Source organism: Corythoichthys intestinalis, chromosome 3, assembly GCF_030265065.1.
Source record: "Corythoichthys intestinalis isolate RoL2023-P3 chromosome 3, ASM3026506v1, whole genome shotgun sequence".
Classification (NCBI taxonomy): domain Eukaryota; kingdom Metazoa; phylum Chordata; class Actinopteri; order Syngnathiformes; family Syngnathidae; genus Corythoichthys; species Corythoichthys intestinalis.
Window position 1 is genome coordinate 41237190 of NC_080397.1, and position 15766 is coordinate 41252955.

The window sequence follows — 15766 nt, forward strand, 5'->3', positions numbered from 1 at the left end:
CTCGTTTCCTGGAAGACCTTAAAATATGATAGCAGATATTAACACATTTCCCACGATGCTCTCATTGACACTGAATTATTATTAAATATTAGCATAATTGCTCAAATTTAATGCCCCCCCCCCCCCCCCCCCCAACAAAAAAATTGCAATTAAGGTGCGTATAATACAAAAGTATAGATGAATTAAGAAAATGTCATTGCACAGCGTAGATGTTATCTGGTACTTTGAGCAGTAAAAAATGTGTACTTTTATTCCAAAATGATTCGTAATGTTACTATACAGTAGACACTTTTGCTCTGCAATGTGAATTTGTGTGTGCACATTTTGAGAGTTGCTGCAATACAGCAACGGCTTAATGTCTGAAAACTGCTATCATCACCAAATTTGTCGACATTGCTACTCGTGTTTCACCCTCTGAAAATAAAATGATCGCACCAATATTTATTTATTTGCGCAGCAATGTGAGTTAAATTTAACTACTATAAAAAAAAAAGAATGGTGTCTTTTGATAAACAATGAATTCCAATAATAATGTGTGATAATAATGAAGTGCGCGCATTGATGGCAGCAAATTGTTGGAGCCTATTATACATGGTTACAGAGGGGGGAAAAATGACTTTGTGCCTGGGGTGCGACAGCGCGTTACAAAGTACGATATATATATATATATATATATATATATATTAGGGCTGTCAAACGATTAAAATTTTTAATCGAGTTAATTACAGCTTAAAAATTAATTAATCGTAATTAATCGCAATTAATCGCAATTCAAACCATCTCTAAAATATGCCATATTTTTCTGTAAATTATTGTTGGAATGGAAAGATAAGACACACGACGGATATACACATACAACATACTGCACATAAATACTGTATTTGTTTATTGTAACAATAAATCCACAAATGGCATTAACATTCTTTCTGTTAAAGTGATCCAAGGATAGAAAGACTTGTAGTTCTTAAACAATAAATGTTATTGTTACAAGTTATAGTAAAACCCCTCTTCATGTTTTCGTTTTTATAAAATTTGTAAAATTTTCAATCAAAAGTAGAGTTAATATAATAATAAGAGGAATAAAAATAACAATAATAAAAATAGAGTTAAAAAAAGTTATAAAGTTTTACATGTATTTTGCATAGCTATTTTGATATGGAATTCCAGTTCATTTTTCATTGTTGTTTAACTGTGTGTCAGAATAGGGCCTCATTACTATAGACTGAAGTGCTTTTCTTTTTGTGAACATTATTTTTTTGGGGAGAGATAGGAATATTATTTTTGTTGTGCTTTCACTAAACGATACTTACAGTGGGGAGAACAAGTATTTGATACACTGCCAGTGGGTTTTCCCATGGGCAGTGTATCAAATACTTGTTCTCCCCACTGTATGTTTGTTGTGAAGGAGTTGCCAATAAACGGTGCCGTCCAAAGAATGCCTGTGTCCACTCACCTCTACTGTATAACATATATTTGTACATATCTTACCCAAAATACAACAAGAGACACATAATTGCAAGTAAAAGAAAGAAAACTTACCGAAATATGTGTGGAGTACAAATAACAATTTGCATTGCATTGTGAATACAGCATAAACGTCTCTCAACTACTAATTCTCCCACGTTTAGAACAAATAACATGAGTATGGAACGGCGCTGCCCCCAAGCGGCCGGTGGCATTCTCTTCACTCTTAATGTCCATAAACGGCCTCATATGATGTAATCTGTTTGAGGCAATCTGCGAGATGGTCATTCACCCAAGCGCCAGCAGAGGGCGGCAAAACTCCATAACAACAAGTGAGCGTTTCCGTGTACTGTCATTTAAATCTGTCTGAGCGGGACATCTGCGTTAATTGCGTCAAATATTTTAACGTGATTAATTAAAAAAATTAATTAACGCCCGTTAACGCGATAATTTTGACAGCCCTAATATATATATATATACACATATATATATGCAGTATACATTTGTAACATGAGATAATACCTATCGTATTAGAATTAAAGTACAACTTTTTCCGCAAGCATTAAAGGGATCCACGGATAGAAAGGCTTGTAGTTCTTATGACGTTATTATGAGTTAAAGAGGGGTTTCTATATACAAACTATGTTTTTATACAATTTGTAAAAGTAGTTTAACTAGTAGGTCGCCATTGTTGTTGACGGCGCAGGGCGGTGACATCACATGGTTACGTTGCTGGGCTTCCGGAGTATGACTAGCAACATGAACATGTCATCTGTTCAACCTTTTCAATTTGAACGCGAGAGGAACATTAATAAGCATGACAGCACTGTCGATGTGTCACAAAATGAGCAGCAAAGGCAAAATGAACAGGAAAGACGAGACGAGAGTAGGGGGAAAAAACGGTGTTTTGCCAAAATGTGCTACACTGGCAAAATGTGCTACAAGAGGCGAATTTGACACCCAAAGTACTACCATGCGCTTTCAGTTTGTTTTGTGTAGATGCATACAGACAGAACTTACTAAAGAGCGCCTTAAGAAAATACTTAAAAGTAGTAATATTAAATAAAGGTAGTTAAAATATGATGCGTGACTAATGTGGTCAACAGATCAATCTGCTTTAAAGCTACCACAAGAAAACGCAATGCTTTAAAATATGAAAAGGAAAAACATGCAAAAAGTATTTTTAGGCAATGAAATGGTAATAAAAGACTCAATAAAAACACAAATAGTAATTACTCACTGCTTTTAACCAATGTGGGCATGTGTAGGACGTCTCGCCGCATAGAATGAATTTGAGTAACCCAGAAGTGTTTGTCTAGTCTCGTGACAGTGACAATCTACAGCAGGGGTGGGCAAACTATTCCACATAGGGCCGTAGTGGGTGTGGGTTTTTGTTGCAACCCATTAAGAGGACACATTTTCACCAATCTGTTGTTTTACAAGTGCAGTCAGTTGATTGCAGTCAGGTGCTTCTCATTTCTGCGGAAACCTTATTGGTTAAACTATCTGTGCTGGGACAGTTGGAACAAAGACCAGGACCTACTGCGGCCCTTGAGGACCGGTTTGCCCACCCCAGATCTACGGCATCACCCCGAGCCTCCATTGCGCGCATAAAACATGGCGCCCTCCATAGGTCAAAACATATACTAAATATTATAGATTTTTAAATCAATGGCAATATTTTATGCGTTTCTAATGACGTATTTTAGTAAAAGAGAACAATTGTGGCTTATTAGAGCCTATAAGTCTTTTAAGTCCGAGTTCCCCTTTAAGTACTGGTAAATTTCTAGACAATGACAACTTCACCTGTTTTCCCTTGTGCTTGAGTATTGTTTGAGAGGAATTATTGTTATTCATTAATGATCAAGTAATATATTAAATGAATGTTAAACACGGGAGCTGGTCCTAAAAGTAGCTCAAACTAACATGACTTAATTCTTCAGACTCACTTGGAAAGGGGAGACTATGGCTTACTCATTTGATGATCTTTAGTTGGAAGTGTTAACTCGAGAGGAGGAAATTAGATATGTACAGCTTGCCAGAATGTTCCCTAGCCTAGAGGTTGTGCTTGTGTAAGTGAAACATTGAATACACAAAAAATAATTCTGAAATCCTTTTCCACACGACTGATTTTCTACACCCTTTGTCCGTCCATACCACCCCTCTCTGTTTGTACAACCATCTTATGTCCCTCTTATGATTTAGGGCTTGTTTAGACAGGCAATGAAAATCTTATTTTTAGCCCATCCATGTTAAAACTGGATGGCTGTTTTGTAGTCTGCACAGGCAAACGGCACAGGAATCTGATTTTTGTGAGACTGATTGAAACCACATACGGGAGGTAGTTTCATATTGGAAATGGACAAGCTGCTTCTCGATCTGAACAGCTCAGTTGGGTTTTGACTGATTGTGATGTCACTCTATGCTGGATGACATCTTCTTTGCCACATCAGCCTGAAAGGTGTGTCAATTATGAGGCCAAGTCTGAACAGGCCCAGATCTGATTTGGGCACTTGCTAAAAATTGTGTGTACAGTAAGCCATAAAAATCAGATTTGAGGAGGAATCTGGAATCAGATATTCCTGCAGTCTAACCATTAGGTATTTGATTCAATCTCCTTTATCTTTGCATTCCAATAGCCAGTTTGGCTTTAGTGTGACAGAGATTGAAGACGACCGCATTTGCTAAAAACTCGGTAGGTTGTGTCATTAGTTTGAAAACTGATGAACATTGGTCTATTTTTTAATTCACACTTATCCTGTGCGAAGTCACTAGGTAGCTTTGACGAGAGTACACTCTGGGGAAACTGCCGATGTAAGTGGACAGAAGATCCCTTTATGATTTTTGATCATATTAGTAGTTAATGGCCCCTTTGTAAAATTGTGTGCTCTAAAAGGGTTGCTAATGAAGACAATTTGGTACCGATTCTCCCACTAACATGAAGTGAATGCACATCATTTTATTAAGCAGACCACATGAAATGACTTGGTGGCCCGGATCTGTCCCCAGCCCCTAAGTTTGACACTTGTGAACCAAAGTTTGGTGGTGTTTGAATGCGCTCATGAAGCCTGCAATTTAGGTTCCCCATTTCCTCTTGTGACAACAGTGTACGTATTTTACATGCTCTTCATCTTGCAGGAAAATGTGAAAATAGGATGAACAGAGCAGTGTTTTATTGGTAATTGGTTTGTTCATGGCTTTAGCTTTGGATTCTAACATTTTAATAGTAGTGGTAATAGCAGTTTCATAGCTGGGCATACAACAAGATAGCAATAAACAATTGTTTAACCATGACATTGAACCATATTACATTAGAGCAGACATTTGTAACTACATTGTATTTCAATGCAATTAGGGGCTGGGTATCCTATGTTCTTACTCATGCCACGCAAATAGGGGGAGTCATGGTTGGTAAATGACATTTAATTTGTTTAGCTGTTTTTTTTTTTTTTTTTTTTTTTTTACTAGGGTTTGGAGATACAGTCTTTTATGTATTAATCACTTGGAAGTTGCTGTGTTATGCATGCAGCGCTTTAGGTAAACTAAATATAAACACAGACTAAATTAGTACCATTTTATGTATTAAAAAAAAAAAAAAAAAAAAAAGCCCAACTTAAATAAGATTTTTAAAAATCACTTTAAAGTTGATCATCAATGTTAAAAACACATACACACACTATTTGAATGACCACTGTACTTTCAACTAGTGTAAATAGACATTTTACAATGAAGTTACCCCTTGAGATGAGTGTGGGATGAGTAACCCCTTTTTAAAGAGTACAACAATGTTTTAGTGTTTCCCCCAAAAACTTCTTCAACTGCATGAAGCAATTCCTGGGGTTTTAATTTAAGTTACTGAAGTATTTTATTGACTTTTGTGGTTATTTCTTTATTTAATGGAAGGGTACCAATAATTTAGGCTACTCTTTGCAGCCTTATCACACAAGAATATTCTTTAAGACACTTGGTACTGTCCGCTCCTACTATTAATTTGAAATCTGTCTCTTGCTTGGGCATTTGCTCTCAAACATCTTAAGCTCAAAATAAACCTGACTTGTTTGTGACTATTCACTAGATTTCATTAATGGCATCATTTTTGAAAGACTGTAGAAGTGTTATGTTTGTCGGCAATGGTAAGAAAGCAAATGGCTATTTTTGAAAATTTCTAGAATGAGAAATGAACAATACTATAACAGTCGAGGTTTCATATGAAATTTGAAAGTTTTTCTATTCAGTAGGGGACTATTTTATGTCCATGTCCACTGTGGGAAAACAATAGAGTGCAAGGGAAAAGGAGGGTTGTATCAAAATTAATTCCCCTCATACCTGTAGGTGAATTGCAATACTCAAGATTTTGGGTGACCGCGGTGTTCACTTAGCAATAAATAGTATGTTCTGCTGTGTACAGATACATTTGTTTTCATTGTTGTTGTTTTTTTTAAATTGCAAAAAAAATATTTTTGTGTGATGGTTTTAAAAAGAACAAAATATTTAAAATTGTATTGGAAATCTTAGGGTTTTTCAAGGATTTATTCTTAAAATAAAAAATATATATATACTTGTGTTTCTTCTTTTATTCTCTTTGGTTTATTCCATATTTTAACTCGTGATCTAAGATTGTCTGTCATGCTCCACAATTACACACAGTTAATGGATGAAATATGTCAGAGTTAAATATATATTGTTCAGCCAGGTCATCAGAGTTTTAATGAACACAATCTGTCTCTTCTATAACTTGTATCCCAGTCCAGATCTGCTGATGTGGCAGAACAGTGTCATGGCGAAACACATCCCTAATACCTGTCCAAAAAAATAATTTTGTTAATGTACGGGGTTAAAAAATGTAGTGTTCAGTTGTATAATAAGACGGGCTTCATTTATAAGCAAGGTGCATGCTTCGTTGTAGTTTAAATCCACCGAACCACTGCTATCGTGTTAGGACAATTTACAAACTTATTTAAAAAAACAGACCAAAAAAACAGCATTGTTTTACCTCAATAATGCAGAGAACAATAACGGAAATCCCAGTGCTTAGAAAATTCTCTTCAAACCATTTCTGAAGCTTGTCCAGGCAGCCCTGCAAGCCAAAAGCAAACCATTTGGACTGAACTGGGCAACAGGCACTAACTCATGCTGAAATGGTTCTTTAGTAGACCAACTTTACCGTTGATCTCAACTGTTCGGTCACTTTGTCAGTGCAAGAACCAGGCGCTTTGCTTCCCCAGTCTGATGCATTGTGTACTCCACAGCAATCAAACTGAAACAAAAAGTTGTAAATTTGGTGTCAGTGTTTACCGCCAACATTAAAATACCGTAGTGTATTAGGTGTGACATGCTGATTGACCATCTGTTCCAAGGGTGTAGGTTTGCATAGGGACGGTAGGGACAAAACACTAGCAACTTTTCAGGATGCTCAAAATGCCCCGACCAACTTTAAAACAACTTTAGTTGCATTATATACTGGGTCTAGCATATTGTGATAAAGTTCATTATTTTCTGTAATTTACTGATAAACATTAGACTTTGATATATTTTAGATTCATTACACACAACTGAAGTGGTTCAAGCCTTTTATGGTTTTAATACTGATGATTTTGGCAAAAAAGTCAAGAAAAAACAAAAATCCCTATCTAAAAAAATTTGCATGTCATGAAAAGGTACTCTAAAGAAGCTACTGACTTAATCATCTGAATCAAAGAATTAACTCAAAACCCCAGCGAAAGATTCCTAAGGCTTTTAAAAACTCCCAGCCTGGTTCATTACTCAAAACCGCAATCATGGGCAAGACTGCCGACCTGACTGCTGTCCAGAAGGCCATCATTGACACCCTCAAGCAAGAGGCTAAGACACCGAAAGAAATTTCTAAACAAATAGGCTGTTCCCAGGATGCTGTATCAAGGCACCTCAGTGGGAAGTCTGTGGGAAGGAAAAAGTGTGGCAGGAAATGCTGCACAACCAGAAGAGGTGACCCGCACCCTGAGGAAGATTGTGGAGAAGGGCTGATTCCAGACCTTGGGGGACCTGCAGAAACAGTGGACTGAGTCTGGAGTAGAAACATCCAGAGCCACCGTGCACAGGCGTGTGCTGGAAATGGGCTACAGGTGCCGCATTCCCCAGGTCAAGCCACTTTCGAACCTGAAACAGAGGCAGATGCGCCTGACCTGGGCTACAGAGAAGCAGCACTGGACTGTTGCTCAGTGGTCCAAAGTACTTTTTTCAGATGAAAGCAAATTTTGCATGTCATTCGGAAATCAAAGTGCCAGAGTTTGGAGGAAGACTGGGGAGAAGGAAATGCCATAATGCCTGAAGTCCAGTGTCAAGTACCCACAGTCAGTGATGGTCTGGGTTGCCATGTCAGCTGCTGGTGTTGGTCTACTGTGTTTTATCAAGGGCAGGGTCAATGCAGCTAGCTATCAGGAGATTTTGGAGCACTTCATGCTTCCATCTGCTGAAAAACTTTATGGAGATAAAGACTTCATTTTTCAGCACGACCTGCTCACAGTGCCAAAACCACTGGTAAATTGTTTACTGACCATGGCATTACTGTGCTCAATTGCCCTGCCAACTCTCCTGACCTGAACTCAATAGAGAATCTGTGGGATATTGTGAAGAGGAAGTTGAGAGACACCAGACCCAACACTGTGGAGGAGCTTAAGGCTACTATCGAAGCATCCTGGGCCTCCATAACACCTCAGCAGTGATTGCCCCCGTGCCCCTCCACATTGAAGCAGCCATTTCTGCAAAAGTATTCTCGACCAAGTGTTGAGTTCATAGCTGATATAATTAATTGATGGTTGACTTTATTTGTATTAAAAAACACTTTTTTGTATTGGTCGGATGAAATATGCAAATTTTTTTGAGATAGGGATTTTTGGGTTTTCTTGACTTTTTTACCAAAATCATCAATATTAAAACAATAAAAGGCTTGAACTACTTCAGTTGTGTGTAATGAATCGAAAATATATGAAAGTCTAATGTTTATCAGTACATTACAGAAAATAATGAACTTTATCACAATATGCTATTTTTTTAGAAGGACTAGTATACTGTATATGGGTCATTGAGATTGTCTTCCCATATGTTGTAAAGATAGAAATGATCCTACCATTATGAAGCGAATTATTTTCATCATGTTCAGACTCATTTCACTTGCTGAATGTGCTGGTCCATTTTTTCCCCCTCAAACGCACGCGTGATTGGCTGATGACTTGCATTTATTTAAAATGTATTTATTTTCTACATTATTTTATTTAAAAATATTTTCATTCGCTGCCTATACAGACATTTTTAAGATAATCGTAGATTAATCATCATCGAGGCATAGACTTCATAACTATATTGACGGGTCACACCCCTCAGACACTGTGCCACGCCTTCGCATAGGGGGCCTGCCCACACCCAGCATCAATAAGAGTTATTCTCAAACACACACACACAGCGATCTAATGCCAGATTTTGGTTAAAAAAGTACAAACGCTGTACCGCATACAAACAGGAAGGATTGTCTTAGGAGTGATTTTTTTCGAGGATTCAAGGTAATTATTATATTTTTCCTACCATGCATGCATTTTGAAACGTGAAAAAAAAATCAATGGGAGAAATTAGCCGCTACAGCATTGGTGTTATAATTCGCAATATTTACATAAAATAAATGCTTACTGCCCGTTTTTTTTTGCTTTTAACCAAGAATCAAGACTGTTTTACGTCCATATCTATAAAGAATTCAGGGATTTAAGCATTTATTCACAAGAATTTTCAACGTAAAAAGCTCTTTGTGGTGATGAGGCGGCGCCACAGTTGCTTAAAGGCTAGCAGCACATTCGAAATATTTATATAAAATAAATGTTAACTGCTTATTTTTTTGTTGTTGCTTTTAACCGAGAATCGAGGCTGTTTTACATCCATATATATGAAGAATTCAGGGATTTACGCATTTATTCACAAGAATTTTCAATGTAAAAAGCTCTCTGTGGTGATAAGGCAGTGCCACAGTGGCTTAAAGGCTAGCAGCACATTCGACATATTTACGTAAAATAAATGCTAACAGCCCATTTTTTTCTTTCTTTTTGCCAAGAATCGAGACTGTTTTACGTCCATATCTATAAAGAATTCAGGGATACAAGCATTTATTCACAAGAATTTTCAACGTAAAAAGCTCTGTCTGTGTTTCCGCTCGGTCAGCTTTGACGAAGATAGGCTCCCTATGAATCGGCCCCACGCCACGTGCCCCGTCAATATATTATGAAGTATATGGTCGAGGTAAAAATGTTTTCATTTTTTGTTGAGTTTGGCTGTGCTTGTGGACAAAAACAGTGTGTTTTACCAAAAGGAATGCTCAATTTTTATTTATATTTGTTATACTCTTTTTTTTTTTCTTTTTTTTTTCCCAGTTATACTTATTTATTTGCGATATTGAGTGGTCCTAAGACAAATGTTTATTTTTTGTATTCCTGGATAGTTAAGTGATTAATAAACAACTTTTTATTTATTGTTTATGTTACTATAATTGAAATTATGGTTAAATATTGCAATTTTATGCATTCCTGGATAGTTAGGTGATTAAAAAACAAGTTTGTATTTATTGTGTATGTTAAAATATTTGAAGTTATGTTTAAATATTGCAATTTAAATTTGCTTATAAAATACAGACATTAATTTTGGAAGGTTTCAAAAAAATATATATATTTTTTTTTTCTCCGTAGTTTTTGATAACAAAGGTTTCAATGAAATGTTGTATCACCTGAACCAATACATATGAATGTTAGTATGAGTCAATACAGATTAATTTTCATTGATCATTTACCCTATCAAGTAATTAGGTTCATATTCGTGAGATAGCCCTTCAGCCAATCTGTTAGGCCTTATTAATGTCCCGTCCCCAGCAAAAAGTGTTCATGCAGGTTATGCTGTCCCTACCAATGTTGAGACCAAACCTACGCCCTTAATCTGTCCCACAGTCAAGAAGGAAACTTGTTGTTTAAAATATATCTTCAGAGTTACAGTATAACGGTCTTTTTTTTGACAGCTCATCCCGAATGTCATTGCTTTTTCTGGCTGTATCTCACCGTTTTCTGAACTAGATCCCACTCACTGTAGAAGTCCGTTGAATTTTCCCCATTTGCTTTCTTCAAACCATCATTCAGATCCTTCTCCACCCAATCGGAAATCTAATGAAGGGAAAATTGGTGTAGATTATTGGCATAACAATTGTTGACACATTGTAAAATGTGTGAATGTAGCCTTACATCTTTTTCATACAGGAGAAGCAAGCAGGCAGCAGTCAGTTCCACCAGCAGCAAAAAGAAGAGCATGAGGAAGAACTGATAGCAGATACAGATAGGTCATATGTTAATATCCATCTTTCTCTGTTAGGACAAGCTGTACAAAGATGTAGTTCTGGAAGTTTCTGTTTAAAAAAAAAAAAAAAAAAAAAAAAACTACATAGGCTAATCAAAACTCTCTACTCTGGGTGTGTGTTGTACCGTCAGCAGGAGGCAGCGGTTCTCTTTTAGAGCTCCCAGGAAACCCAGGAAGGAAACACACGAGATGATGAAACCGCTGATCAGCAACATGCTGGCTAAATTGAACTTGTCCAAAGAAGGTGTAAGTGCTGTCAGTTTGAAGTTCACCATCATGTACACACCAAAGCCCAGCACGGCCACGCCAGACAACTGACACCACAGAAAATGACTTTAGAAGGCAGCTTATACATAAAATAGATTTTTTAAAATTTATTTACTTTATCTCAAACGTCTTTATGCATTCTAACATTTCATCGCTTTTCTTGGGGAAGTAGGTTTTATGTTTTATCATTTTTTCAAGCCTCTGGCCTATTTGGGTTTACTGCCCTTTCATCTCGTTTGTGGTCATTGTAGGCCACAGAAATATTGTATGCAATTGCTTTATATACAGTAGTTTCAAGTTTCAATTTATTTGCACTTTGCACAATGCGTATGTTTAAAAAAAAAAAAAAAAATTCTGGTAGAGAACCCGAGCTTGAAAGGAGAGACCATACCGCCCGGGTGGGCGAAACGACGATTTTTTTTTTTTTTTTTTTTGTGGCTGAAAACACAGACAAGACTGAAAAAGCAGTTTCTGCTCTAGGCTTCCTCTTAAAAAATAACTGCCTCATTTTAAGCCAAAACAACTGTTGTGTTTGATAGAAGAATATGTCTATATGCTGCCATAGCAGATTCATGGCGCATTAAGCCCCCGAACTATTTTTATTTTGCCCGCTTTACCCTGGAAACCCCCATTTACAGACGTCGCGCAACTGCTTTTGTTTCAACCTAGTCATAAAAAGAAGAAGTAATTATATTTATTATTCAAAATGTCTGTTATTTTTAGCTTAAAATCATTAATTGGTGTCTAATATTCAGTTTTGAAAAAAAATAAATAAAAAACGGCTTTATAAAATTATTCACTCGCATATTTCAAACTTTTAAACAAATTACGTCACAATGAAAAATTTGGCGTCTGTAAAAAAGTCACGGGTATCTACCTCATAACTATTGCTTAATTGTATTTATTTTGTCACTGTCGCATTTCCCCCAATATATTAGATGATAAATAATCGATCCAAACAAAGAAAAATGGAAAAATAACGTTTAAAAGGGTAACTAAATGAAAAAGAAAATCTCAACCAATCAATGTTGTCTGCGATTTCTGCATCGCGACCCTTGTTATATCACCATGTTTCACCCATAAAATAATTTTTTTTAAATTATCCGACTGTGGCCATTCACAGCTGTGTCTTGACACTCTGTGAAACATACTACATGGAGTTTTTGGGTCGAAACAAGGTAAGTACGCGATAATATCTCGTTACAATCATGGCGTCTTTAATTCCGCTCTCGCCTCCAGTTAGGGTTTTGCTGTTTAATTTTTTTTTTCTTTTTTTTTTTTCTTTTTTAATCTTAAGTATAGCATAATGGAAAAAAATACTTTAACTCATTGCCTGCCATTGACAATGATAGACGTCAAATTCATTTAAACTGGGAGAAATGACTCATAAATGCTCATATTTCAATGCCAGTGATCGCGCTGAACGTCCAATACATTTTGCCTGGAAGAGACTAGCAGGGAATTGGACATCAAGAACTATTAATGGCAGCCAATGTGTTAACAAAGATGTAGTTAAATTGTATTAGTTTTAAAAGTCAAAAGAAACCTGCCCCTAAATAAATGTTTGAAAAATGTAGTTTAAAGTTTGATACAACTTAAATGTGCTCAATTACACATATTGTACTGTAGCGGGGGGATATTTAGGGCATTTCTGAATTTCTGATCATTGAGACACATACAAAACAAAGGAAGTTGGCGACACACATGGTGTACTTCAAACACTTGAGGCAGCCGTGGGTCATCTTGAGATGGCTCTGTTAAGACATGTCACAAGGTCATGGAAATGCAAATGCAAGGAGCTTTTTGAAAAAAAAACTTGTTGTGGTTATATGCTGAGCTCGTCACGAATCAACAGTCACACACGGGGGAAGTGATTCTGACTCACTTCATTTCCTGTCTTTGCTCTTGAGTTGACAAAAAGAAAACATCCTTCAAATACATTTTACCATTTGCCGTTATATTTTACTTATTGGAACGTGTTTAATTTACCAAAGATTTTTACTAATGTAAAATTAATTATTTGAGGTGACAATTGCTACCTAATTTACCAGAAAATCTACTTGAAATTGTGTCAAATGTCACTGCTTTATTATACTGAAAATAGAATACTAATTTGTATTTTGAATATAGTGCAAGAGTTAAAAACAAAATTCTGTGTGTTGTTATAGAAACATAATCCAGGATTTACATTACATAAAACATACACTGTAAAATACATCAATTCAATATGTTTCTAGGGTGGACACATCTCTAATTTATTAGTATTAAACAATGTGAAACTAATTTAGAAGACTAAAAAAGGCAAAGAGTGCTTAAGTTCTTACCAGTGGAGAAGACAATTATGGATTAAATTTTTCTTTTCTTTTTCGAGACCTCTGCTCTTCTTACACTTCCCTTTCTCTTCACTCTGAGGAGTGCGTTGTACTGTGTGGGGCTTTCAGCACTATATTACTTCCTCTTTCTTTACATTGGGTGGAAAATCTGTGAGTGAGAAAGTTCAGCATGGAATAAACGTAAATAACAGCAGACTGGTTTTATTTTTAGGCGTCGTCTGGGTATCTGAAGAGGCCGCTATGATAAGGAGATGAATGCGATCTGCCTGGACGCAGGTGCAAGCAAACCTGTCCCCTGCATTACCTCAGTGATGCCTTTGACATCATTGACCATGTGATCTCATTACGGAGGTTAGAATATTGGCTGGGATTTTTTGGTACTGCTCTAAACTTGTTCAAGTCCTTGTTCATGTCTTAAGGTCAGGAATACTTTGTTGAAATTGGTAAATGTCTGTGGAGTTCCCCAAGGATCTGTCCTGGGACCACTGCTGTTCAGTCACTATATGACTCCATTAGGCTTACACTCAGCAAAAAAGTTTTCATTTTTGCTATTTCATACTGATAGTATTGACGACAATTATTGTTATACCAACCATTTATCATCACTAATACTGTAGCTGTCCGTTTATGACAATATCACAAAAAAATGACTACTAAAGAAATTGACTTGTGATCCTCAGTGAGCTAAATCTGACAGATAATCTGTTTGCTCAAATGGCTGTAAGGCATTTCCCTTTTGTTATGTTTTGTTAACTCACAGCAACTTGGTGTTTGAATCTGCTCTTACAATTCTGCAGAAGTTGTAAACTCTGTGGTGTTTGCCCCACACCCATCCTGTATGAAACAGATCACTAAAAACTAAGACACATGGTCGACCACAATTGTATCACTATGACAACAAAGAAGTAATTTAATCAAGCAACACATGTTGTCTCTTTGATGAAGTCCAAATTTATTGAGCGATGGCACTGTTAAATCGCAACAAACATAAACAGAAGTATTTGAGATTTTTATGTTTTGTTTTTGTTTTTACATGCACAGAGTAACAGTTTGGATGCTTGTTTCATTATTTGCATAATTACATCAGAGGAAGGGCTGATTCATAAGACAGTAATGTTTGGGGAACTGGAACAAAATTAAAAATGTCTAAAACACAGCACAACTGTTAACATTCAAACTAATAACTCCAATGCTAAACAGTACCCAACTGTGTGGAATTTACATGCAGCCTCGGGGTGTGCAAAATCATGGCATTATGTGTATATGCGCGACACTGGTTGGAATCTTTTAAATGTATGATGACATTGAGGGAGGATTCTGAGGCAATTCTCTGTGGTGATATGTTTTGGTTAAGGACAACCTGCTGGCTGTTGTTTGTCAATGTTTTCAGGTGTTTTGACCAATGAGGTAACACAGTTCATGAACCCTGTTGAAATCTTTATTTTTAGCCACCACAACACTATTAGCACATTGTAAACACAGCATCACCTTCACTCGTTAGGACTGTGTTTATGAAAATTGACACAAAAAACAGATTAGTCCATACATTTACGGTGGTATCATAAGTCAACCTGTAAGCAATATATTCGACATGACATTAATAATGTTACAGAATCTACCTTCGCTTCTGTTATAGAAGTATCATAATTTAAATGAACAGTATTTGATCAGTTCCATGGAATAAAAACACATACATTTCACAATATATACTAAAGTTCCATTAGTATGGTTGCAACATTTGGAACTGAACCTATTACTACCTATACTAATCTATTTATTGACACTATTTTTAACTATAAACAATTGCAACTACATTATAAAGTGTTTTACATTCCCAAAATGACTGTAGTGAATAGGGTAACTAAAATAAAAGCAAAGTGAACAGAAATGCCATTCCTCAACAGCATCCAATCTATTATAACATATTTAATAGCATCAGTACCAAGAACAAGACTATTTTCATAAAGCGTTTATGTGGTATCTTATATAAGCTGTGTATGTAAAGCATGCGGTATTAGGTGATAACATACAGCTAAATATTAACACAATGAATACATTGTGTTTCACCATAGACTTTGAAGTGGTCAGACAAATGATCTCATACTTAGCTAAGGGAAACAAATTGCAATGTGTTTACCTGTGGTTCGTAGTGAAACTGCTGCTGTCATTTCTCGATCAAATGTGACTTCGTTTTATATGCTGTGAACTGCTCTCCAGTCACCTCAAGTACAGTGGGCTTTTATGTGTTTGTGTTCTATTTCCCAAAGGGGAGCCTTGGAACATTTTCTGTTTACGCATTTAGCGTGATAACATTTTCCTCGCTGAATCACAGGCAAGGCTATGTG

At 36.3% G+C, this 15766-nt stretch overlaps 1 protein-coding gene across 3 annotated transcripts; it reads right to left on the reverse strand.

Moving 5' to 3' along the window:
- Positions 1–159: 159 nt before the first annotated feature.
- LOC130913032 (leukocyte surface antigen CD53-like) lies at positions 160–15766 on the reverse strand. Of its 3 annotated transcripts, none has more exons than XM_057831294.1 (9): positions 15559–15766; positions 13413–13569; positions 12768–12842; positions 10947–11074; positions 10710–10784; positions 10530–10631; positions 6629–6721; positions 6458–6541; positions 160–6264 (listed from the first exon to the last, which is right to left on the reverse strand). In XM_057831294.1, exons 4-9 carry the CDS (start codon positions 11034–11036, stop codon positions 6193–6195), a joined length of 516 nt encoding a protein of 171 aa, XP_057687277.1. In that variant the 5' UTR covers positions 11037–11074; positions 12768–12842; positions 13413–13569; positions 15559–15766; the 3' UTR covers positions 160–6192. The 3 variants fall into 3 exon arrangements, with proteins under 3 accessions (XP_057687277.1, XP_057687275.1, XP_057687276.1); XM_057831292.1 differs by having other exon boundaries at positions 10947–11135; positions 15559–15764; XM_057831293.1 differs by having other exon boundaries at positions 10947–11135; positions 13413–15764.